The sequence below is a fragment of the Coenobita brevimanus genome, chromosome 5 (genome assembly GCF_032717465.1).
Source record: "Coenobita brevimanus isolate Jiangsu-jjx chromosome 5, ASM3271746v2, whole genome shotgun sequence".
NCBI lineage: Eukaryota > Metazoa > Arthropoda > Malacostraca > Decapoda > Coenobitidae > Coenobita > Coenobita brevimanus.
The window spans coordinates 12,388,791-12,414,775 of NC_136958.1; the positions used below are offsets into that span (position 1 = coordinate 12,388,791).

At 44.1% G+C, this 25,985-nt stretch overlaps 1 protein-coding gene across 1 annotated transcript in view; it reads right to left on the reverse strand.

The window, feature by feature from the left end:
• Positions 1-16,033, reverse strand: part of LOC145397453 (synaptic vesicle glycoprotein 2C-like) — an 82,174-nt gene extending 66,141 nt beyond the window's left edge. Inside the window, exons 1-3 of the mRNA XM_080270518.1 lie at positions 15,910-16,033; positions 3,137-3,190; positions 1,483-1,644 (exon numbers count right to left, since the gene is read on the reverse strand). Coding sequence (XP_080126644.1) covers positions 1,483-1,644; positions 3,137-3,190; positions 15,910-16,033 — 340 coding nt within the window. The remainder of the gene's footprint in view (positions 1-1,482; positions 1,645-3,136; positions 3,191-15,909) is intronic.
• Positions 16,034-25,985: the final 9,952 nt, after the last annotated feature.

The following is a 25,985-nucleotide window of genomic DNA, read 5'->3' on the forward strand; positions in this document are numbered from 1 at the left end:
ATTTCCTATTCCATATCCATGATCAGAGCTGGGTCGGTGATCGTGGAGCCAGTCGAGCCAGTCGCCCTGTTGAGGAGACCATCTAGTCGCAGCCTTTTCCGCGGTGTACTGCGAGGCTGAGGTGGACGTGGCCATGGCTGCGGCTGTGGCTGTGGCCGCCGGGGATGATGCTCCTGATGAAGGGCTAAACGTGCATTGCCAGCAAAGCTCCGGGGGATGGCAAGGCTAGGTAGCCCGTTCTCCTAAAAAATTTGAGGAAGGAGAATGTGCAAAACAGCCTTGTCATCCCCACTAAAAGCCTGTGCCGTTGCAACGCACATTGAAAAAAGGAGATTCATCTCCCCAGAACAACCAGGACCGCGAGGCCAGCGTCTCTGGGCCGCAGAGCACTGCCGTGCATGGGCAGAGCCCTGCACAGCATCCCCTGGCCCAGTGACATCCCTGGCCTCAGGACCCTTCGGAGACTGATGAAAACGAAACTCCACTGTCTCACCTTCGCCGAAAGTGCCGGGGATTCTGTGCAACGATCCCGAGACTGTGTACAAAAACATCAGCACCAGTGTCCCGATGCTTGATGAATCTGTACCCAGACTTCATGGCTCCCGGCGGCTTGGAACTACTGCTGGATGCCCCCCTCAATGGGTCATAGGCATGAGCAGGAGTAGAAACAGTAGCTCGTTCGTCAGGCATGGAGACGTCTGCCTGGGGCGAGAGCTGGACTGGGAATGCCCCAATAGTCACTTCCAAAATATCGTATTCCCTTTGTCCTGGGAGACGTAGCAGCGTTTCTTCAGTAGCAATTTATTTTTGAGCATTACACCTTAAAACCCTCTGGTTTTGTTTTACATAACATGTCATAACGCATAGTTGCACTTAATATTTATAGCTTATTATGATACATAATTTAGTGAAAACCAGTCGGGGCTTGAAATGTAGAGAAGTTTGTTTCGAAGCGAAAGCAAACTGGACCCCTGAATGTAGATCCAGGACTCGGCTACATCACTGTTGCCAGGTGAAATGTGCACCCTAGCATGGCTGGATGGTGGAGTGGGTGTCCTCGAGTCATCTGTCCACAATTGTACATTCAGTGACTTCATTTGTCTCTAATACCATAACTTTACTCTTCCCTACATTCACTTTAGGTTCTGTTTCTTCCAAACTCATTCATCAAGCCGTGCAGCTCCTCTTCGTCTTCACTTAACAACACAGTATCATCTGCAAACAACATTACAGGGAGTTTCCACACACTGCCCTCTCTCTTTAGGACCTCGCCAGCATCCACTGCCCTACCTTGTATCTCTTTTATAACCCATCCATATACAGATTGAACAACCATAGAGACATGACAGATCTCTGTTTCAATCCAACTTCAAATAGAAGAATTCACTCACTTCGCTGTCCACACACACTGCAGCCTTAGCACTCTCATACATACACTTCACGGCATTCAACAACTTATAATTTTCTGAATAATATTCTTACCGAGGAAGACCGCTGAAGAGAGCCATCCCTTTTCTGCGGAGGTCATATGCAGGTCACATTCTGCTGCCGGCATCAGGATGGACACACACAACAGCTCAATGGCATTACTCGCGCATGCTAAACCCCCAGTGGTGACCAGAATATAATGATATAGGCCGTAACCTGTAAAGAAAGAGCCAGAGTATGATATATATAGCGCTAGAGACTGAGTTCCTGTACACTTTGGTTAGTAACTTGAGTATATTTTTCTAGGCTGAGACACCACTCAAAGTGCATATTTATCGTCACTGATTATCAAACTAGAGTGATAATTACTGATGTGTGGTGAAAAAAATACGAGACGACTATTATCATCATGTGACGATAATACAAGTGCGGTTATTATCATCTCACCGAGATAACAGTGATATCTCCGTATTAAGTTCACACGATAATCATGCTGCGACCGTTATCATCAACGTATCGTGGCGATTCTCTCGAACAAGGGCAATGAAGAGGGCTTTTCTGTTCATCAATATTCGCCTTGGTAGACTTTTCACTGGATGCTTACAAACAGGCTGGCATTTGAATATCTCAGGGTTACATAATAGCTAAAGGGTGCTCGATAGGGACGCCTTCATGTGGGAGTACCGACATAACCAGGCAGCTCTGTTGCCTGGTTAAACGAATGTCCCTCTACTCCCTCCCACCCTCCTCTGACAGGAGAATGGTGGACTGCAGTAGAAGAGTAGCTTGAGCCTGCAGTTCACAAATTCAGGTCCAGGTCAGCACGAGGCCGCAACAACAGCAATACCAAGAATAATAAGGAAGGCAGTCACTGTGTGATGGAAAAGTTGTCTAACAGGAAGTGAGATCGTTTAATAGTAATGAGGAAGGATCTTTGTTTCTCACCACTCCTCCTGTCACCATCCGGTCAAGACAACACAGACATGGACTAGACGCCCACAGACTTTGATGCATTGACCTCAGGCAAGGCAACACAGAAGCAGGTATGAACGTTCACGACAATGATGTACTGACCACAAGCAAGGCAACAGCAAAAACAGGACCCTCACCAACATTAATGCATTAGTCCCAGCCAAGACTACAAGGACGTTTCTTTAAACCCTCTCGAACTTTTACCTACTGACTCTGGGCAATGCAGATTTGAGCCAGACTCATCTAGCTGTGGAGACATGTCTGAACATTTTCACAGAAGGTACGTTTGACAACGGAAAAATTTGATTATTCACCCACCATTAGAGCCATGCCAATGCGGTGCTCAATTACCATTAAAAGCCTGCTAGTTTGGTACTCACTACAAGAGCCCTGCTACTATGGCACTTAACATTAGAACCATGCTATAGTAGTACGGAGCTCATTCGCCATTACAACCATGCTAGTACAGTAGTTTCACCATTAGAGCGCTGCTACTATAGTACTGTTTCACCATTAGAGTGCTGCTAGTACAGTAGTTTCACCATTAGAGCGCTGCTAGTACAGTACTGTTTCACCATTACAGCCCTGCTAGTACAGTACTTTTTCACCATTAGCTTCCTGTTAGTACAGTACTGTTTCACCATTAGAGCGTTGCTAGTACAGTAGTGTTTCACCATCAGAGCGCTGCTAGTTCAATGCTGTTTCACCATTAGAGCCCTGCTAGTACAGTACTCACCCGTGGCACAAAGGGCGTCATCATACTCCACACTCTTGCCTCCGTCATCGCTTTCTGAAGGGAAAAAAAAATAATTAGATGTCTTTATTTAGTGTCTAATCGCATCAGGAAGAGAGACTTTCTTAAGCTGAAATCTTCTAGTGATCAAAAAATAAATAAATACCTAAAATAAGGATGAGGTAAGGGGAAAAATTTCATTGTTGACTCAGACACGAGTAATCTCTCAGACTGACTAAAATCGTGTGGATGTTGCAGGAACAAACTAAAAGGACGTCATCACACGGAAAGGTTAATGTGATGCCATAAAATGACGCTAAACTCTTTCAGTCCGGTGACGTAGTTTTTACAATCTGGAGTACTACTTTTCTCGGTGTGTGTGTGTGTGTGTGTGTGTGTGTGTGTGTGTGTGTGTGTGTGTGTGTGTGTGTACAAAAAGGCAAAATGCTTTGATCCGATATGGCCCAAACTTTGTGGAACGACTGAGGATTTTCCCAAAGGTTGACCTATTGCTTTTGTGAATAGGTCAAAGATCAAGACCACACAGTAAGGTTAACTTAAATTTTTGACACAATTTACACAATATCTGGTAAAAGTCGAGAGAAATGGGTATGGATGAGGCACTTTGACAACAATAAGAGATCAAGATCATGTATCATCTGGTTGGAACCCCACAGCTGATCACCAATATTATGTATCAGCTTAGGCGTGACTGCACTGTTCCAAGCAGATTATCAATGATATAATGTTCCGCCTGGTCGAAGTCACTTCAAACTGACACACTCCACCAATGTCTTTCTTACACACAGAAGATGATAGAAATATCGGTGTAGATCCTGTTGAAGGAATGGTAGGTAGCGTGTGCAGGTGAACAGAAATTTGAGCAGATTGTGTTTTATCTCTCTTTATTCGCCACAGAAAGATACAGTTGCGACACACAGAGACTTCAGAGTAGTACGTCTCTCCCGTTTGAGTGATAAGAGTGTTCTGCTATAGATGGCCGGCTTCCCTACAGGGAGTGGCCCTGGGTCAGCATAATGTAGAGGTGCCGTTCCTCAGATATTTTGGGATTTATACGTGAGCAGAAGTAATTACAACTCTGCCATGCACATTATACACCTCAATAAAGTAGTATTAATTACATTAAGGTATACCAACAGGGTATATGTGTTTCCCCAAGACTTAAATGTATATGCAATTCATATTCTTCTATTGCCTTCCCTTACCCTTGTTGTTTATAACAGAAAATGCTGGCTTTGCAAGTCTGGACGCTCATCCTTTCCCATGCCACACTTTACAGTAAGATGGTGTTTGGTTGATTATCTTCACACTATATTACACACTTTTTAATTATGTATAAACACCTTTGTATGTAATTTGTAAAAATAGTGTGAGACTGCAACTCATCATGGAAACGATGTCCGGCACCAGAACATTGCTCGGCCACGCCTTTTCGACGTCCCCGTCGACATTGTTTTCCTAACTACTGTGTAGCCTAACCAATGTATAGGGTAGCTAACTATTCAGGCAAGTCCACTTGTGATCCGTGAGTACGGACCCTTGATTTTAGTGGGTTTCTCACTCGGCTCTTTAGATAGTAGCCCCAAACACAGACACAGGACAAGACCACAAGAAGTAGAAGACCAACGTCAGGACCAAAATAGGAAGGAGAAAGGTATGAAAGGAGATAGGACAGTACATATGGTTCCAAATCAGTTTTGTTCAGGTAGGAGAAGAACTGTAAGCTCTTTAACACATGAGACAGCCTATTCACATCCAACTGGAAAACATTGAATGAAGGTAGAAAGGGTCGTAACTGGGACGAGAAGTTCACCGACAAGGCTAGATGTTGCTTGTTAGGTAGAATTGCTATCTCTTTACTGTGCAACTCACAAAAATCGGGTGCAACATAGTAATCCTTTATTGTAAGGAACTGGTTTTGTGGCACATGTCAATGTTTTGTCCTCTGTCTCAGGATAGAAGAAGTACTGCTTCGCATGTACACTGGGCCACAAAAGTATCAGTGCACAATATGCATGAAACATTTTAGAACACAGAACGAAAGTCACTGAAATATTAGTGTCCAACCTACCACATGTTGGTAGCCCTGATGTCGGGAGGTGTTATATATCGCCAACTAGCAATATCCTCTTGCAAACATATAGCAACTGTTATTTTTATTTAAACAGACATTGTTACTACACAATGAGAGGTTGGTAACCATCAGTAGTTGATCAAATGCTCCCGGTAGGCATCGGACCCTCTGTGCACCAATACTTTTGTGACCCAGTGTACATGAGCATAGAAAACTGACTTCAACTGAATGGGTTGGAAAGTGCAACTTTGTGGTGTAGAAGAAATGTTAGTGTCCAACAAGGCCATCTTACACTCATCTACCTTTGACGGTATGAAGACAAAATGTAAAGCAGAACATACATGGAGATTAAGAAATGAGGCCTTACACTTCTCAAATTCATCCACAGTCGTTTCTGCTATATATCCGTTGTCATCAGAGACAACTAGCACCTCTGATCCCTCATTCAGAATGACAAGTGTATTGTTAGTAGTAGTAAAAGGGAAAAGAATGAACTGCCATGCATGGTTTGTTACAACATTCCTCATAGGTACCAATATCAGGATGCCGTCATGGGTCAACTGGGCCTCTAACAATGGGTAATAATATTCCAGTTGACTCATACCAAAAAGTGGCATGAATCTATGCTTCACCATAGCTATGTCAAGAGCACTGATTAGAATGTGAGTAGGAAGCAACGAAGCATTAACCCTATTCAAACTTGTATCGATTAAGCCTTCCACCATATTGGCTGCATGCAACTCTAAAGCAGTGGTTGTCTCATTGAGAGCATGTAAGTACTCAGCAATTAACACTAAGTTAGTCAGGGTTGGTAGGTTGGTTTGGATGTTGTTCACAACTCCTATGAGATGGTTGGTAGTCTTAATTATCTCGTTAGCTTTGTTAGTGAAATCACCTAACTGTTCATACGTGTGTACGATTAGCCTGTTATTTGCCTTAGCTGCCAGTGCCAAATCATGCATCTGTCTGCCCAATTGCACTACGTCCTTGTCTAGTGCTGTACCAAAGAGCTTTTGAGACAGGATACCTAGAAGATCCACAAATCCTCTCTTAGTACGTGCATGGACATGCTTGGAAAGATCAGAATTTGCATTAGATAAAGTGACGTGCAATTTAGTGAGCCTGTTTGTGAGCCTGTCTATATGCCCAGTCTGAAGCTTGGTTATACCGTGCAAGGTTTGTACTAAAGCTTCACTGTCTGAGGTCGTCAACTGTGGGTACCAGTTAAATGACTTCCCTATTTGCAACACTTGCTGTTTGAGGTGAAGCAATCCCTTGGAGACCTCTTTAACCCTTACACCGCGGGCATGTTTACCAATGTTTTGCGTATCCCGCGGGGTTATTCGGGCTCCGACAGACTCTCAAAAAATATTTGCCAAAAATCAGTTATTAGTCCTAGAATATTAAAATTATATATGCTTATGGCACATACCTTCAGCTTTCTCCTGGAATGTTTGTTGAGCCTTCGTCGTTACCGTAGGACTTGTGGAGACCTCTGAAGTAGGGTAACGAAGTACACTTCCCGACAACCCGTAATATGATTACCACAGCCAGATATAAACACTATAAACACTATTCTATGATTTTCAAGTAGTTTGGGATCCATACTCCAAAAAAAAACCCACTGTGAAAGCAATGGAAATTACGAGCGTGTCTGATCGTCGCACTTGCGCTAGTTCGCTCTTGGTACTCTGTCATTTATTATTCATAAAACCCCTCTCACTTTATATTTCTATTACTATATCACACTTATATATATCTGGAGTCTTTCTCCATAAGTTTCCTTCAGTCATATTAGTTTATTGTCACTGAAGGCATTCAATTTTTCATTCAGTAAAATACGTAGAGAGCCACGGATTCACTTTCATTGTTATAACATAAATTATTTGTACTCATATTCTTATATTACTAATTACTTACATTACTATTTACATTTTCTATTCTATTTTCAATAGTTACCCTTCTATTTTACTTACACTATGTTATTCCCTGTCACTTTCAGTAAGATAAAACTATAATACACTGTTCAATCATATGTACTGAACATCCATTGCTTTCACCTGCTATTTACACATTATTTACACGTTATTTACACATTATTTCCAAATTATTCTGCTTTCACACTTGCACTGTTAGAACTGCTTCTGGCTGTGGTAATCGAAGAAGCAGGTAACACAGAGGGGAATCTGGCACTCAGCACACTGCCAAGAGGTGCGTTTGTGCTCAGGTGTGCGGCGGGTAGTATGTGCATATACCTGACACCTGCGAATCGCAGCCTTCCTTTTCCCTGTGGCAGGCATAAGCTCAAGTCCGTGCCGATCCATATACGCCCTCTGCTCAAGTCGGTCGGGAAGTGTTACTGGATGGCGCCTTGGAGTTGCTGCTGTCACCCTACCATATCTTTCCAGCAGCTGCTGGACACAAGTCCTGGCGAACAACCTCAGGGAGAAGGATTTGGGTGGCTTGACCTTCATCTCGTACAGGATGAAGGCGTTCAGCATCGTCATATCTATGAGATGCAGAAAAACTTTCCTGTACCACCTAGTATTCTTCCTGAGGCAGTCGATCTCACCAATCATCATGTCAGACTTGTCCACCAGCCGCATGTTGATTTTATAGTCCAACACAGCATCAGGTTTCATCACAGGTTCGCCTGTCCTACGGTCGACCTTCCCACTGTCTCTCATCTCCCCCTTATGTACGGTGGTGAGCATGTGCACGACTCTCTTGTCATGCCACCGTATTGCCAGCATCTTCTCAGACTTGCGTAGGTGCACGTCTCCTCGCTGCGAGGTTCCTGCCTCTGGGAATTTGGGGAAGTGGGCACGATTACTTTTCACAGTGCCGCAGGAGCCAATGCCGTCCTCAGAACGGTATTTGGCAAGTTTCGGTGCTGTAGAGTAGTTGTCTGTATACAGCACATGATTCCCACCAAAATACTTTTCTGGGAGCACTTTCACTACACAGCCTGAGAAGCCAAGGGGGTGTGTTTTATCCAGATCGACAGTGCTGGCTGAATATATGACGAAGTCAAGGATGTACCCCGTCTTACAGTCGCACAGTACAAAGAACTTAATTCCAAAGCCATGGCGTTTGCTTGGAATGTACTGAACAAACCGAAGACGTCCTCTGAACAAAACCAAGGATTCGTCAATGACAACCTTCTGAAAGGGGTGGAAGAATGACATAAACTTATCCTTCATTCTGCTCAGAATCTTCCGGATCTTCCAGAGTGGGTCGGTTTGGGAAGGTACATCATTGTCGGCAAAGTGCAGGTTTCCCACGATTTTCCGGAAGCAATCTCTGGCCATGTACTTATTGAAGGTGGGTGAGGGTAGTAAGGGGTCCATGGACCAGTATTCTTCCAACTCATGCTTCTTGGAGTGTGGCATGAGAAGCATGAGGGCAAAGAACACATACAGCTCCTGCACTCCCAGCATGGACCACTGTTGCAGCTTGGCTGCACCTGTACCACTTGCAGCACGTTGTGATTCATACCAGTTGGTCTAATCACATATGTGCTGCATGACTTCGTCATCTAGGAAGGCCAAAAGGTAGTCCACACACTCAGCATTTTCGTCAATAGTGAAGGCAAGCTGAACTCCTGAGGAGCTCTCATCAAATGCTAAATTTTCAGGCACAAAATCTGACCCTTCCGTCCACGCGAAGGCGTCCAGGATTCCCTGTCGTGGTGGTGTAGGGCGGGTGGTGGTGGTGGTGGTGGAGGTTGGCTGTGAGGCAGATTTATCTCGGTCAAGGTCACTTGCACTGACCCAAGGTTGCCGTACAGCACTAGCAGCCCTTACCCTACTAGCTACACTACTTTTCACTCTCCTTGATTTACCTCTACCTCTACGGCCTGCCTTCACTGTTGATGCTGGTGGTGACTCCGACGACGAAGACTCTGGAGATAACTCAGCCGACGATGATGAAGAAATGAGTGAAGTGGGGCTTGGGGAACGGGGAGGTGAATGCACTCGTGACTCATGGCGGGCTGGGTCATGTGGGGGCATTGTTATGGGGCTAACACGCCGCCTTTTCACTCCCTTCCCAAATTCCTGTTCTTGCTGCACTAAAGGCTCCTTTCCCTTGGAGCTAGACACTAATTCTGACACTGAAGCACTCGTTGTAGCTGTTTCTGGCACGATAACCTCACCCGGCTCATAACATGATTCACCCGAATCGTCAAAGTCACTGTCCATCATAACCATGGACAATTCTGCCAGTTCACGTGCCACTGCAGAGTCACTAAGGTCTTTCCTGCTTTTCTTAGGGGTAGAGGTCACGGGGCCCTTTGCAATGGGCGCAGAAGTGGCAGGAATGGCGGGGTGCGAGTGTGACATCGTTTCACTACAGCAGAGGACAAGGAACTAAATGCCACGGCTTATCTGAGAAGGGAAGGGTTGACAATGACACTTAGGCTGACTGCTGCTAACTTACATGCTAATTTTTTATAGGTAGAAAATCTTGGCAATACTAAAGAAATAGGTAGTTCCAGGTGAATGTAAATGTCACTTAGGCTTCTCCCTTCCTTTCTGATATATATTTTTATTACAGACATCGATTACAAGGCATACTTCAAAGGGGAAATTACCGTGGTAATGTAGTGAATGAATGCACGTGAGGTGTTGTCAGGTGATAATTAGCCAATTCCTGGTGTATAACACTATCACTTACCTGTTTTTTTTTTTTGGTATATATTATTTTGTATAAGTATAGGGCATAGGGCTTATTTCAATGGATAAAATCTGTGGAAAAATCCGGGGGAAATTTGCATAGCGCAGCGCGGCGTGGGAGGTGAGAGGACAGGGAAATGGAGGGCAGGTAGGGAGGGGAGTCACGAAGGGGGTAAAATCGCTAAATTGTCAACAGTGGATGGGAGTACTGTAAAGATGAGATTTGGAGTGCTGACTAGTGCTGGACATTGGCAGTACTGATAGATGATACAAGCCACCACTTGAGAGCCCGGGATAATTCAAAATAACACAGAATCACAAAAGTGACACCCCGCGGTATGATCCATTGTTGCCGAGCATCACGAAAGTGACGCCCCGCGGTTAAGGGGTTAACAGTATCTGGAGCTAGGAGATATCCTTCCATTGGAGAGTAGATGCACACTGCAACCTCTACCACCTCGACTTCTCCAAATGGGCTCTTCAGCGCTCCTGGCATCAACACAGTCATGTCCGTGTCCGACGTCGTTTCACAAGTCCACCCCAAGCAATGCGAGAGGAGTACAAGCCACAGCCGCCACATTATCTGCAAGAGAAGATAATCCCTTAATCGCTCTTGCTGTGGGATTGTAGCTTGCTGCGGTACTCTTGGTTAGGGACATGTACGGACGACGACATAAACTGCAACAAAGACTGAGGGGACAACACATCAGATGATTGGTTAGTTAGGCCTAGCTCTTGACTTACTGGTTTGATCCTGTCAGCCTGTACTATCTCCTGAATTCCATTAGCATCATCCCTTATTCTATAAGTATGTCCATGCACTCATTCCACAATGGTGTATGGTCTGCGGAACTTAGGTCTGAGCTTGGAAGTTCTCTCAGGGTTATGGATCATAACCTTCTGGCCTAGCTCCAGCATCTTTTCTTGACTACCTTTGTATTGTTTCACCATCATCTCTGCTCTTGAGGCTTTTAATCTTTTCCATACTTCACTATGTATGCGTTAGAACTTTGCAAGCTGGATAATCCTCTTGATTATACACTGGCGTAGGAGGTCCTGCTAGCAAATTGTAGGGTAACACTTTCTCTTCCCCACAGAGGATGTAATGAGGAGACTTTCCAGTTGAAGAATTATCTGAGGAGTTGATGGCCGCCGCTAAGTGTGGTAACCAGTCTTGCCTCCAATGAGTTGATTGCTGGTCTGAAGACTTCCAGTATTTTCCTGTTTGTCCTTTCTACAAGGCCATTGCTCTTGGGACTGTAAGGCTTAATATAGACTTGCCTTACTCCATACGTACGACAGATTTCCTCTAACCCCTAAGCTATACCTTGGGTGTAGAGTATGGACAAATCACTGAGGTTACAAAAGCATCCGCCACCTCCTCTGCAGTTTTCATCTGTAAAGGTGCTAAAACAGTGAATCGCGAAAAATGGTCCACTGCTTAAGCCCTGATGGCTCTTTGGCAATGCTGAGAGATCACTGAAGACTGTACCCCAAGTTTTTTCCGGTAGAGGATACTCCAAAATGGGAGTCAGAGGTCCGGTCGTTCCTTGCATTTCTGGGCACTTGACACATTGACTAACGTGGGCTTCTATGTCCTTCCTCATGGTCGGCCAATATTATTTCTTTCTTGCCTTACGTATGCATCTGTCGTGTCCAGGATGACCCGCTTGAGTTACTTCATGAACCAACTGTAACATGGCTTGCTGTAGTGTAACAGGAACAACCAACTGATACACGGTCTCCTTCCCTGGGGGTTTCTTTTACAAAAGACCCCATTGAAGATGGAAGTGAGTCATCGGTACCAGAAGTTCAGGTAGACAAGACTTGTCGCCAGACTCCAAGGCATAGATGACTTGAGACCACATTGTATCCTTACATTGTTCCGCTTTTACCATGTCTGGGGAATACCCAGAAAGAGGGATATCCTCAGATATGGCAGCAGTAATGTTTCTACTCAGCGCATCGGCAACGACATTTTGTTGGCCTGGCAAATATCTGACCTCTGGATCAAACTCCATTGCCTTGCTGAACCAATGCTCGACCTTACCGTGCAAGTTCTTCCCCTTAACCCGCCGCGTGCCGGCTATTTTTAGCCCTCTGGGTCACCCTAGTTCCGGCCATTTTTTGACCTTTTTTGGCTAAAATGATAGATTTTGATGTTGAAACAACGAATTTCGCCATTAAAATGCTTACTGAGGCTCGGAAATCAGTTTTATCGAGTCCTGGATACTCATGTACAGGTACAGTATAGCCACTCTCTCACGCTCACCACATACGTGAGAGAAAGCCGTTTTCTGTGTAAGGTATACTCAGGTATTTATGCTAGGAAGGTATAGCAATGTTCAGTACACTTTTCTGATCACTTATTACTTCAGCATCTATCACAATTTGCATGTCTTTCTCACTGTGAATGCATTATCTTACACATACTTGAAGATAGGTACAACCTGACTTCATTACATACAGTCCTGGCACTTACAAGAAGGTATTTATAACTTGACTTTACCATATAGTCCTTACACTTACAAGAAAATATTTACAACTTAAACTTACATGAAAATATTTACAAAATGCCTTCACTATGTACAGCACTGGGTGAGGCACACAGCCAGAGTGAGGTAGAGCGAGCATGAAGGGGGGAGCGAGTGAGTGTATGGCCTTGACTGCCTGGGGGATGGTAGAGGAACAATTACCTTACATGCCTGCCAATTTTTACCTGCGAATCTTGAAAAATGCGGTCACAGTGAAGTTTTATTTATTTTAGATTGTTATAAAATGGCACTGGCACTGGCCACAGCATTATGTCAGGCTGTTTTAAAACGGCACTGGCACCGGCCGTGCCATTTTGTCAGACCATTTTAAAACGGCACTGGCACGTGGCGGGTTAAACAAGTCGCGTATGGGTGCATGGTCAGTTAAAACAATTATCCGGTAGCCGAAGATGATATCCCGGAAATGTCCTAACGCCCACATGAGTGCTAATGTCTCCAAATGTGTCGCCAAATAATTCTTTTCTGGGGGTCTTAGTGCCCTACTGGCATAAGCAATGGTGTGCATTTTTTTTTTTTTATGTGTCCAACTGGGCATAGGCTTCACAGCCTGCACTCAAGGCCTGGTAGTCCTCCTACATACATACACCTCTACATGTCACCATTTCGGCGCTAACACCCACCGTCCATAATGAATACATGCTAGGGCTGTCTCATACAAGACTGGTGTATTGGTATTAGTGGGGGTATTTTTACAACATGTCGGCGGGTCTTCTGGTAGATCGGTAAAGTCTGATTTTTATGAAATTCAAATCATCAAACTGTTCCCTGCCCCAGTCGGGCTTTGAACCTGGGTGCGGTAGGACTGCAGGCCACCTCTCTACCGATTGAGCTACCACCTTCCTTATCGTTTTGCTATAACACCACTCCCAGTCCCGAACCTGAGGCGTCCGTGCACTGGTAAAAAGATTATGTATAATCAGGAAATGCTAACACGGCTGCCTCTATCATGCTTTCTTGAGGTCGTTGAAGCTTTTCCCTTCTGATGGTCCCCATTGCCATGCAGCATCCTTCTTAAGTAGCGTCGTCAATGGTGATGCGATAGCAACATAATTGTGGACAAAGTTCCCGTAGAAACCAATGAGCCCAAGAAATGAGCGAACGTCATCCTTGGACTTGGGTGTAGGGAAATTTACCATGGCTGTAACCTTATCAAGAAGAGCCTTGATGCCATCGCCATCAACTAAGTGCCCTAGAAATCTAACATTTTACTTTAGAAATTCGCACTTCGATAGCTTGATTTTCAGACCCACATATCTTAAGGTTTCCATCACTCGTTTTAACTTACTAAAATGAGTTTCCATGTCCTTGCTCACACTTGTTAAGTCATCTAGATACGCCAGGACGTCCTGCCCCTTCATTTCACCAAACAACTGATTTATCATCCTCTGAAATGTCAAAGGAGCATTACTCAGTCCAAAAGGTATCTGGAAAAATTCAAAGTGCCCACAGTGAATGCTAAGCAGTGATGGGACGCGACCCTTTGGTCAGCTCCACCTGCCAATACCCTGACGCTTGATCCAGGCAGGTGAGCACGGTATTTCCCTTACCCAAGGACTGCAGTAAGTCTCTGAGATGCAGAATTGGATAATGATCTGGTACAGTTACCTTGTTCACTTGCCAAAAATCTACAACAGGTCTCACACCACAGTCCTTTTTAGGCACCAGAAAGAGTGGTGCATTCCAGAGTGAGGAAGAAAGCTGAATGACTTCATCATGAAGCATCTTCTCAACTTCCTCTTCCACTGCTTTCTGTTGGCTGTGTGGTAGACGGTATGTAGGCACATATATTGGATTTGTACCAGGGCACAACCCAATATGATGCTTCACCTTGTCCATTCTACCCAGCGGTTCTCCTGGAAATGCCACTACATCAGAAAATTCTTTAAGAAATGCTAGCAACCATATTATATGGGCAACATTATCTGTTACCTTCATGTATTGGTCTAGCAGCTTTCCTCTCCCAAGACGTGTAGGTTCCGACTGAGTCGTTTGTAATGTGACTACGGAAGAGATCACCGGTATGTTGTTGACTTCCTTTACAGGGGCACCATAGCACATCAAGTCGCCTACATAACAACCATCTCTGAGCTTAACTGCGCCACCACTCATATTTGCGATGAAGAGGGGCGTCTTCTGGTCTGGCCTGACACTACTCCGGGTGGACTCCAGTGACAATGCCTTTTTTATGGTCTCTGGTAAGCATGCCACATCAGTTCCCCCCGACACATCAGGTACTTGGACAGGAATTTTGCAGACAGTTCGACTGGGTAAGTGGTGAGTTCCACTCACTATAGCCCTGACCTGCTTCCAATCCATACCCTCTGTTTCGTGTTCATCTGGGGACTCCCTTGACGCTTCATTTGTCGGGGTCACAACTGGTTGAACGGCTCCTTGTTGGATGCCTGTTCCAGCTTTTGTTGCTGAGGGAATAAGGCCTACAAACTCCTTCTCATTAAACGAAATGGAATGTCTCTGAGGGTGTATAATCACGTTATACTCCTCCATGGATTCAAGGCCCAATAACCCATCATCTGGCAGAGGGAAATACTCAACCACATAAAATGTAGCACATAATACAGGAGATCGTTTATCTGTGCTCAGTGTCAACAGCACCTGGCTTATGATCTTCATTTTACTCCTGTCACACCTGTCAAAATGACATCAGGTGCTGACAACGTCCAATTGGTTTAAGGCATCAAAAATGTTTGAGCCTCTCCAGCGCTTTACTAGAAATAATATTTTCACATGCCCCAGTGTCCACTATGAAAGACACCTGGCCTTTCCCTATGATCCAAGGAATCGACAGCAAATGCACCTTTTTAATAGCTGCCACACACGCATCGGTGGATTGTAATATCCTTCGTGTTACTTCTGCGTGCGGCCCTGAGCTTCCCCCGAACTAGCTTCGTTACCCAGTTTATCCCGATTGGCAAGAACAATTGGGCAATAGTCCGAAGAATGAGGACACTGCCCATGGATAACACACCATCTTTGTATCTTTGGCTTTTTAGCCTTGGCCTGGTTAAGATAAGTGGTTGCCATATTAGGTTCATGCCTTGCAAGAGGAAGATTCACCTGAGTTTGTATGCCAATACTGTTAGTATTCATGCCCCATGGATTAGCATAAGGATCCTGGGTTTGCATGCTAATACTGTTAGTATTCATACCCCATGGATTAGCATAAAGATCCTGGGTTTGCATGCCAATACTGGTAGTATTCATGCCCCATGGATTAGCACAAGGATCCTGGGTTTGCATGCCAATACTGTTAGTATTCATGTCCCATGGATTAGCACAAACATCCTGGGTTTGCATGCTAATACTGTTAGGATTCATGCCCCATGGATTATCATAAAGAACATTAGCAAATAAATGGTCTTGTCCTTGCTGTCCAAAGGTTAATGGTGTATTGAACATGCCTGAAGTGTAAGTGGGTATGTGAGTGGTTACTTCTATCAGAGATTAGTGGACTTTGAGTATCCGGTTGAGAGGCCAAGGGTACTGTTGTAGCCAGTTCCTGATTGTCCTCAGTCTCTTCTGCACTAGATGTACCTTCAGCGAGACTAGTGGCCATTTCGGAGGTAATTTGATGTTCAGGAACTGTTGAATAAATATGACCAGAACACAAATGCAAAGTGTTCAAGTCCCTATCTGGTTTCCCAGAAGTGTTCTGACTACTTTCACCCCCAAGATGTCCCTCACTCATATCATGTAGGGTTTGAATACTCTTATCCAATGTCTCAATCCACTCACAAAATTCTGAGTCTAATTCACTAGACTCTCCTTCTTTCATGGATGGTTTATCTGAATCACCCCTTAATTTTCATCCCCACTTCTTCAATGTATCCATCTAACCTTGTCAGAATTTTTTCCCTTCCCAGTCACGGGAAGTGCAACTGACACACATAGGATAGTTATGGAGTTTAGTAATAGAGAATGAAACACTGAAAGATATACAAAAATTATATCTACTCAGGGGAAACTAAGAAACCTTTATTTTTACACACATCACATAACTAGTGTGTGTTGCTTAAAGAATGTATGTCTGTGGTACTATGCATGTACACTACCTAAGTGTCAGATGAATGCTGAAGTCCAGGTAGATACTGCAACTCCACACACTCCGCCAGGTTTTTTCTCTCCAACCACACGACGATCCTCTCCCCGCGCTGGTCCTCAGGTGACTGCGGGACGCCGCACTGTGCCACACAGCCCACACACTCGCCCTGCCTCACTCCAGCCTCCGCGGCCCATAGTTGCCAGATGTGTCTAGACGATACCACCCCTCACAACACTGGCCTCGAACACGAGTGAGATAACTGTCAGTTCGCGCTTGAAGGTAGAGATATCTAGTACAGGTAGAGATAAGAGAGAACAAGTCACTACTCAGATATTTTCTGCTCCCACTTTATCTCACTCCGCAATTAGTCCTGTTGCAAAATTGAAAGTAGCATTTCTGTATTCACCTGTAGGATCAATGAGCGGTTTTCCAAGGGTTTCTACACTAAATCCTTTTGGCACCTTTTCGTATCCCGCACTGAACACCAATAGGTATCACTGTTTGGAACCCCACAGCTGATCACCAATATTATGTATCAGTTTAGGCGTAACTGCACTGTTCCAAGCAGGTTATCAATGATGTAATGTTCCACCTGGTCAAAGTACTTCCGACTGACACTCTTCACCAATGTCTCTCTCACACACAGGAGATGGTGGGAATATCGGTGTAGATCCTGTTGAAGGAATGGTAGGTAGCGTGTGCAGGTAAACATAAACTTGAGCAGATTGTGTTTTATCTCTATTCACCACAGAAAGATACAACTGCAATACAGAGAGACTTAAGAGTAGTAAATCCCTCCCGTTTGAGTGTTAAGAGTGTTCTGCTGTAGATGGCTGGCTTCCCCGCTGGGAGTGGCCCTGGGTCAGCATAATATAGAGGTGCTGTTCCTCAGATACTTTAGGATTTATACATGGGTAGAAGTAATTACAACTCTACCATGCACATTATACACCTCAATAAAGTAGTATTAATTACATTAAAGTATACCAACAGGGTATATGTGTTTCCCCAAGACTTAAACATATATACAATTCATATTCTTCTATCGCCTTCCCTTACCCTCATTGTTTATAATTAAAAATGCTGGCTTTGCAAGGCTGGACGCTCAGCCTTTCCGATGCCACACTTTATAGTAAGATGGTGTTTGGTTGATTATCTTCACACTATATTATACACTTTTTAATTACAGTATGTATAAACACCTTTGTATGTAATATGTAAAAATAGTATGAGACTACAACTCATCATGGAAACGATGTCCAGCACCAGAACAATGATGGAGCAAGGCAAAATGTTCAACTCTATAATTTAAACATTTTCATTCAATCTGGACCAAAACTGGTGGAAGAGCTGTGAATCGGGCAAGGCTGAATGAATTCGATTTTGAGAACAACGGGTCAAAAGTCAAGGCTACAGAGCAACACCAATTCAAGCAGTTTTGATCCAATGAGGACCAAACATTGCAGAATGGCTGAGGGTCAAGGAAGGGTGAAGTCACTCGATTTTGAGAACAAACGGTCAATCATCAGTGTCACAAGGCAATGTTAAAACCTTCAGATCAATAGTGTACCATCTGTAGTCAGTTTGTTTTCATCTGACGGAACTGAGCCATTCCATAACTTGAATGGTAAAGAGTGACTGGATGCAATTCAGTGTGCATTAATTTTAAAATAGGAGTGGGTCTCATTTATTAATAGTCAAGGATGATATGGAGGGATGGAGTGGAGATGTATATGAGAGAGAAGGGTGTGAGCTGGGAGCAGGGCAATGAAATGGCGGGGGAAAGGGCGACATGGAGGAGATTTGTTTGTGGCCACCCCTTACGGGATTAACGCGTCTGGGAAAAGATAGATAGATAGGTAGATTTACCTTCTAATTTGACTATATTTGGCGACTAAATGATGTGAAAAGGGTCAGGGATATTTATCAGGTGAAAACAAATGGACTAGTCATATATATATATATATTTTTTAAAGACAGAGAGAGAGAGAGATATTTTTTTTTAAAGAGAGAGAGAGAGAGAGAGAGAGAGAGAGAGAGAGAGAGAGAGATTAGGACTGGCTCCAGATCTCCACCACCACTGCATCACCAGCAGTTCACTACCCCCCTCCTCCCTCTTCTTATCTATTCTTTTTTTTTGCTGTCATTATACATCTCCCAGTAAGTAATCTCCCCCCTTTCCCACCTCTAATGGGAGTATACTGTAGCACCAGCTGAGCAGAGCAATTCTACCAAGGCAGATAGAAAGATGTTGATAGAGAGACCTGGAGGTCCCATTTCATCAGCCCTCGGGACTAGCTTCTGACCATCCCCCTTTCCTGAACTTTTTCAACGTTTTAGTAACACAGAACGTAGGTCAGTATACACTCCTATACAGTTTCCTCCAACTGTCAACACCAAACTAGATGCACATTACACACCACACTTCCTCTCCCCCCCCCCCTCGAAAAAAAAAAAAAAAAAAAGGCATCTGAACACCCTGCATCGGAGTCTCCAAGCGGAGGGGAGGGACCATAAGTGTCCCCACCATCCGGCCTTCTCCTGGTGATGGCCAGGAGAAATGCCTGGAACCACTGTCTGGACTCACTTCTTCGTGTCTGCAACGTTTGTGGCCTTTTCTCTATTTTTCTCTCTGTTGAAAACCACCTCACATCCTCTAAACCTCATCTTCTCTTCATAACGGAGACAGCTGTCTGAGGCGACTGTTATTCAAACCTTTCTCTGTATCCTCCTACTTTCTCTACATTCACTTCAAAGCCAAAAGTGGCTGTTGTGTATATGTATGCAACATCAAATCTTGCTCTCGTGTTCCTGAACTCGAATCTTCTGTACTCTCTGGCTACAGTTTTATCATTCTCTGACTAAATATATCTGTGCTGTTCCCCAATTCTACTAACTATGAAAAGTTCTTTGACTATCTTACTTCAAAGATGGAACACATCCTATCAATTTCTCCTTTCTCTGAAATCTCCATTCTATGTGATTTCAGTGTTCACCACAATCTTTGGCTCTCCTCTCCTTTAACTGATCCACCTGGTGAATAAGTCTACATCTTTTCTATCCTTAATGACCTAGGGCAGCTTGTAATGTACTGTACCCATATCCCTGACCATTTTGGGAAGAGTTCCAGCATACTTGATCCTTTTCCTTACAATTAATCCTACTGCTTATGCTGCTAATCTGCTCTCTCAGTTGGACTCCTTTTATCACAACCTTAACACATTAACCTTTATTGTCACCCCAGTAAGATCTGTGGACCCTCCCAAGATGCAGTGGCTGTGGCACTTTGGAGCTGCTGATTGGATGGTCCTCAGGCAGTACTTCTTTTATTTTCCCTGGAATGATTATTGCTGCCATGGCTGGGAACCATCTGAGTGTGCCTCATCCATTACAGGATCGAAGCATACATCCCTCTCTCTTATCCTGTGACTAATGCAAAAAAAAAAAAAAAAGTGGTTTAATCAATATTGTTCTAATGATGTCCACAACAAGGAGCAGGCCTTCAAATCTTATCTCTCTTATGTTTCTGCCTGGAATCATGCAAAATTTGCCCATAGCTCTACTAAAAATAATTTCATTCGTGCTAAATGCTCTCATCTCTCCAACTCGAATTCTTCCCCCTCCATCTGGAACCTTGCCAAAAACCTTTCTAACGGCTTTATTTCATCATCCTTTCATCCTCCTTTCTGCTCTCATGACTCTGCAGCTGTTTCTTCTACTGATAACGTAAAACACTTTGTTCAGACTTTCTCCCCAATTTCTACCTTAGACGATTCCGGTCCTGTTCCTCCATCACTACCCCCTTCCGACTTCCTAATGGCTAACGTTAAAATGTCTTCAAATTATGTGTTTTCTGCCATCACTGGCCTCAGTACTAACAAAGCATATGGGCCTGATGGGGTCCATCCTGCTGTCCTCAGGAACTGTGCTTCTGTGCCTGCACCTTGCCTAGATTAACTCTTTCGCCTTTGTATGTCAACTTGTACGTTACCTCCTTGCTGAAAGTTTGCTGTCATTCAGTCTGTCCCAAAGAAGGGTGACCATTCCCAGCCCTCTAACTATGGCCTAATTGTTTTAACATCTTGTATTTTTAAAGTTTTAAAATTTATTCTTAAAAAAAAAAAATACACATTTCCTGTCATAACCTTTCCGATCGTCAGTATGGGTTCTTCCAGGGACGCTCCACTGGTGATTTTCTCACCCTCCTTACAGACTCCTGGTTATCCTCCTTTCGGGACATTGGCGAAAGCTTTTCCCATTGCACCTGACATCACAAAAGCTTCGGTCTAGTCAGGTATAAATCTTTAATTTCCAAACTGCTCTCTTATGGTTTCTATCCTTCTATTTGTGCCTTCATCTACAGCTTCCTTTCTGGTCGTTTTACAGCTACAGCTGTAGACGACCACCTTTCTTCTCCTAGGGCTATCAGTAGTGGTGTTCCTTAGGGGTTTATCCTATCACCAATTTTCTTCCCTCTATTCATCAGTGACATTCTAAGCTGTTCTTCTAACCCTATTCACTCATACCCTGTTGAGTCCATCCTTCGCCTTACCATCTGCTTCTTGCAATGCCCATCTCAGCAGCAAATTCAGCAAAGTGGGATGAGGTTATGGCACACTTAATGTCTGACTTGGCTAATACCTCTGATTGGGTTTCAAGAAATCTTGTTTATAATGCATCAAAAACTCAGATATTACATTTTCAGCTCATCCATATCTTCCATAGGAGTCTCCTTTAATTTTTAACAGTATGCAAATCAATCCTGCATCATCTTTGAACATACTTGGGGTTTCATTCTCTCGGGATTTGTCTTAGAAAGATCAAATTACCTCTCTTGTAAAATCTGCATCCAAGAGGTTGTGTGTGCTAAGCTGACTCTGTGTCTTCTTGACCCCTGAATAGTTGTTGACTTTATGCACCGGTTTTATTCGTCTCTGTGTAGGGTACAACTCTCGTGTTGGGAGGTTCCCCACATACTGTACAGCTTTTCTCAAAAAGGTGGCGTCAAAGACCTTTTGTTTCATTAACATCCCTATTCTTACTGGCTCCCATCAACGTCTGTCTCGTTATTGCATTGTCGCATTTTTATCTCTTCCGTCGCTACTTCAGTGGTCACTGCTCCTCTGAACTGATGTAAGAACTCCATATTATAATAATACAACTAATAGATAGATAGATAGATAGATAGAAGCACCAGCCAGGATGTGACAATAGAAAGTAGAATAGGAAGTGTGTCAGGGAGAATCGACCCAAAGGAAATGAGTTCAGCAAATACTTAATCAACAGTATGCCAGTGGGCACCGGAAGCACTACACACACAAAGACATACAGGGTTCTAGAAGCTTCCGCGACAGTGTAACCCACGTGATACAAGCCTTGCTAAACGAGAATGTGGGAATTAGAGATCAGAAAGGGGCTAATCATAGAACCGAAAGGGTCGTGGAGAGAGGAAATAAGAAGAGGGGTGCGACAAGACTTAGTTAGTAAATTACGTTCCTGTGTAATATGTACAGATAGAAGGATGGAAACCGTAAGAGAGCAGTTTGGAAATTAAAGATTTATGCCAGACTTGATCGAAAGCCTTTGAGACGTCAAGTGCATTGGCAAAGCTTTCGTCAAAATCCCGAAAGGAAGATGACCAGGAGTCTGAAATGTAGGTGAAAAGATCGCCAGTGGAACGTCCCTGCAGGAATCCATACTGACAATCATAAAGAAGGTTGTGATAGGAAAGATGCTTTAAAATTTTTGTTAAGAATTGACTCGAACACTTTTGAGACACAGGATGTTCAAGCAATTGGACGATAGTTAGAGAGTTGGGAATGGTCACCCTTCTTTGGGACTGGCTGAATGAGAGCAAACTTCCAGCAAGAAGGAAAGGTACAAGTTGAAAAACAAAGGCGAAAGAGTTTACCTAGGCAGGGTGTAAGCATAGAAGTACAGTTCTTGGGGATAACAGGAGGGACTCCATCAGGCCCATATGCCTTGTTAGTGTTAAGGCCAGTGATGGCAGAAAATATATCAGTTGAAGAAATTTTAATGTCAGCTATGAGGAAGTCAGAAGGGGGAAGTGATGGAGGAACAGCACCGAAATCGTCTAAGGTCGAATTGGAGGAAAAAGTCTGAGCAAACAGATCTGCTTTATCAGTAGAAGAAATAGCTACAGAGCCACCAGAGTAGAAAAGAGGAGGGAACGATGATGAGGTAAAGTTGTTAGAAAGGTTCTTGGCAAGGTGCCAGAATGAGCGGGAAGAATTCGAACTGGAGAGTTGAAAGCATTTAGTACGGATGAAATTATTTTTGGCAGAGAGAACAGACTTAGTGCGATTCTGGGCAGAAACATAAACAAGATGTGACTCAGGGGTGGGTTGGCTCTGGTACCTTTTATAGGCCCTCTCCTGTTGTGGACAGCATTAGAACAAGCGTGATTAAACCAAGGCTTTCTTGCATTAGTCAAAGGATACAAGAAGAGAATGTATGCTTCCATGCCCGAAAAAATAACCTCCGTAATACACAAAGCACACTCAGATGGCTCCCGACCATGGAAGCAATAATCATTCCATGGAAAATCAAAGAAGTACTGTCTGAGGGCCTCCCAATCCACAGCTCCAAAGTGCCACAGTCGACTTTTCTTTGGGGGGTCCACAGGCTGTACCAGAATGATATGACAGGTCAAGGTGATAAGGTTGTGATCAGAGGATCCCAGCAGAGAGGAAAGATTAACAGCGTAAGAAGATGGATTAGTTGTAAGGAAGAGGTCAGGTATGTTGGAGCTCTCTCCAAGGTGATCAGGGATACGAGTAGGGTGTTGTACAAGCTGCTCTAGGTCGTTAAGGATAGAAAAGATGTAGGTTTGTTCACCAGGTGGATCAGTGAAAGGAGAGGAGAGCCAAAGGTGGTGGTGAACATTGATGTCTCCTAGAATGGAGATTTCCGAGAAAGGAGAAATGGATAGAATGTGTTCGATTGTAGAAGTAAGATGGTCGAAGAATTTTTCATAGTAGAGTTAGGAGATAAGTAAACAGCGCACATATATTTAGTCAGAGGATGACAGGAAAGCCAAAGCCAGAGAGTAGAGAATTCAGAAGAATCAAGTTCAGGAACATGAGAGCAAGATAAGTCGTTGCGTACATATACGCAACAACCACCTTTGGCTTTGAAAGAAGTACAGAGAAAGTAGGAGGAAACAGAAAAGGGTTTGCTGTCAGTTGCCTCAGATAGGTGAGTCTCTGTCAGGAAGAGAAAGTGAGGTTTACAGGAGGAGTGGTGGTGTTCGACAGAGAGAAAGAGGAAAGGCCGCGAATGTTGCAGAAATGAAGAAGTGAGTCAGACAGTGGTTGCAGGCATCTCACTGAGTGGTCACCGGGAGAGGAGCGGATGGGGGGATTTATGGTACCCCTCCTCCCCAGGGACTTGGAGGCCTGGTTATTCTGTGCCTTTTTTTTTTTTTTTTTTAGTTTTGAAAAGGAAGTGTAGTGTGTACTGTGCATGTACATTGGTGTTGACAGTTAGAGAAACTTGTACTGGAGAGCATGCTGGGCTACTCTCTGTGTTGCCGAAGCAGTGAAAAAGTTCAGCAAAGCGGGATGGTCAGGAACTAGTCCCGAGGGTTGATAAAACGGAAGCTCCAGCTCTCACTGTCATCAGCTACCCATCCACCTTGGGAGTACTGCCTGTTATTTGTAGTCAGTTCGTTATTCGCATCCCATTCATCTGTTATTCGTATCCCATCTGTTTGTTATTCTTACATCTTTTGTTTCTTTATCCATCCATTCTTTTTATAGAGACGAGGATTATTACCTTCTAGGATACACACAAGCAATCGATTACATCCCTCCATACTTTGAAAGTTCTAAAGAAATTTTATGGAAAGCAGCCCATATAAATGTTGTGTAGTAGTGTAGTAGTAGTAGTAGTAGTAGTAGTAGTAGTTGTAGTAGCAGCAACCCCAGGCTCAAGTGAAACGTGAATCTAATGGACTTTGAGATATCATCCGCCTCTTGCAGTTCACCATCCTTCTTTCAGAGGATGGGGGGGGGGGAGTTGTGGGACGTTTGTACAGCCAGAGAGCAGAACCTTTCAGTCATATTGGTGTCACCATTAGAAGACGTCCCTCTTCACCACCAGTGCCATGATGATGGTGAAGGGAGGACTGGGTTCCATGAAGATACAAAAATCGCCCTATCAGTGATGTAACTCTTATTACAGCAAATGGTATGCGTCATTAGGAGAAATTTACAAGGGTTAAGTACTTATAAAAATGACAGAATGTCACAGTGGGTAAAGATCTCTAGAATATAATTATCTAAACGTTGTGACCTCGACCTGTACCTGATAACCACACATTCAAGTGTGGTTTCGATAACGTAACATACCGCACTTATCGAAATATGTACCGTCAACTGTGAGTCATTACTAAATCTCTCTCTCTCTCTCTCTCTCTCTCTTTCTTTCTTTCTTTCTCTCTCTCTCTCCCTCTCTCTCTCTCAGCAGCAGCAATATACAGCACTACTACACATACATCCTCCTATTTCCCACTTATCGAAAGAAATGCGCCAGCAAGGCCGAGACGAAACTGCGTGGTTTACTATATAATAGTTTATCCTATACCAGTGTTGTCCAAACTTTCTTTCCTATTGTACCCCTTGTTACCCTACCTTTTTCTACCATTAATTACCTCCATGACTGATTAAATCAATATTTGGAAGGACAGTGCGAATTATATTAAAAGCTTGCATAATATGAGTGCTGGACAACAATTAATTATTAACCCTTATCCGCCAGTTGATGCATATGCACGACAGGATTCAGGACGCGCAAGGCCGCTGGTTGACTTGCTATACCGCACTCACCTTCCCGCCACTGTTTGAGTGCGGACCATTTTCTGTGATACCTACGGGATAGGTAGGACCCACAGGTACCCCGCGGTTGCGCGGTTCAGTCTGTATTCAGTAGTGGTAGCGAGAGGAGCCATGTCATTTTCCTCAACGTCATCCGATTCCGTTCCACCGTGTGAAGGGCCGATCACCTCATCGACCCCTGCTAAAGTCATGCCCTTTGTGCCAGGGAAAGGGCTTAGTGATAGTGCCATAGGACGTGACGTAGACTAAACTGCGTCATCTAGGGCATTTAGTGAAAGTACATCGTCTAAGGGTAAAGTCAGCTACCATGTGGAGAGCGAGCTTTCTCGCCCTCCATCCCCTACTTGCTCTCCGACGCCAGAGAGGGCTCTCCAACTTCTACAGGAGGAAGGGACAGCCTATAAGAGCGATGAATTTGGTGATGAAGAGGCGCTAGATGACCCAGGAGATCGGGAAAGTGGCCATGGACCTGGCAGACATCTGCGGAAAAAACTCCGCAGAGTCATTTCCCCCACACTCTCCCCGCCTGCTCGCCAACATATCTTCCTCCACTGCTCCCCCACACCTCAGCCTACCACTTCAAGTGCAGAATCACCTCAACCAGGCCC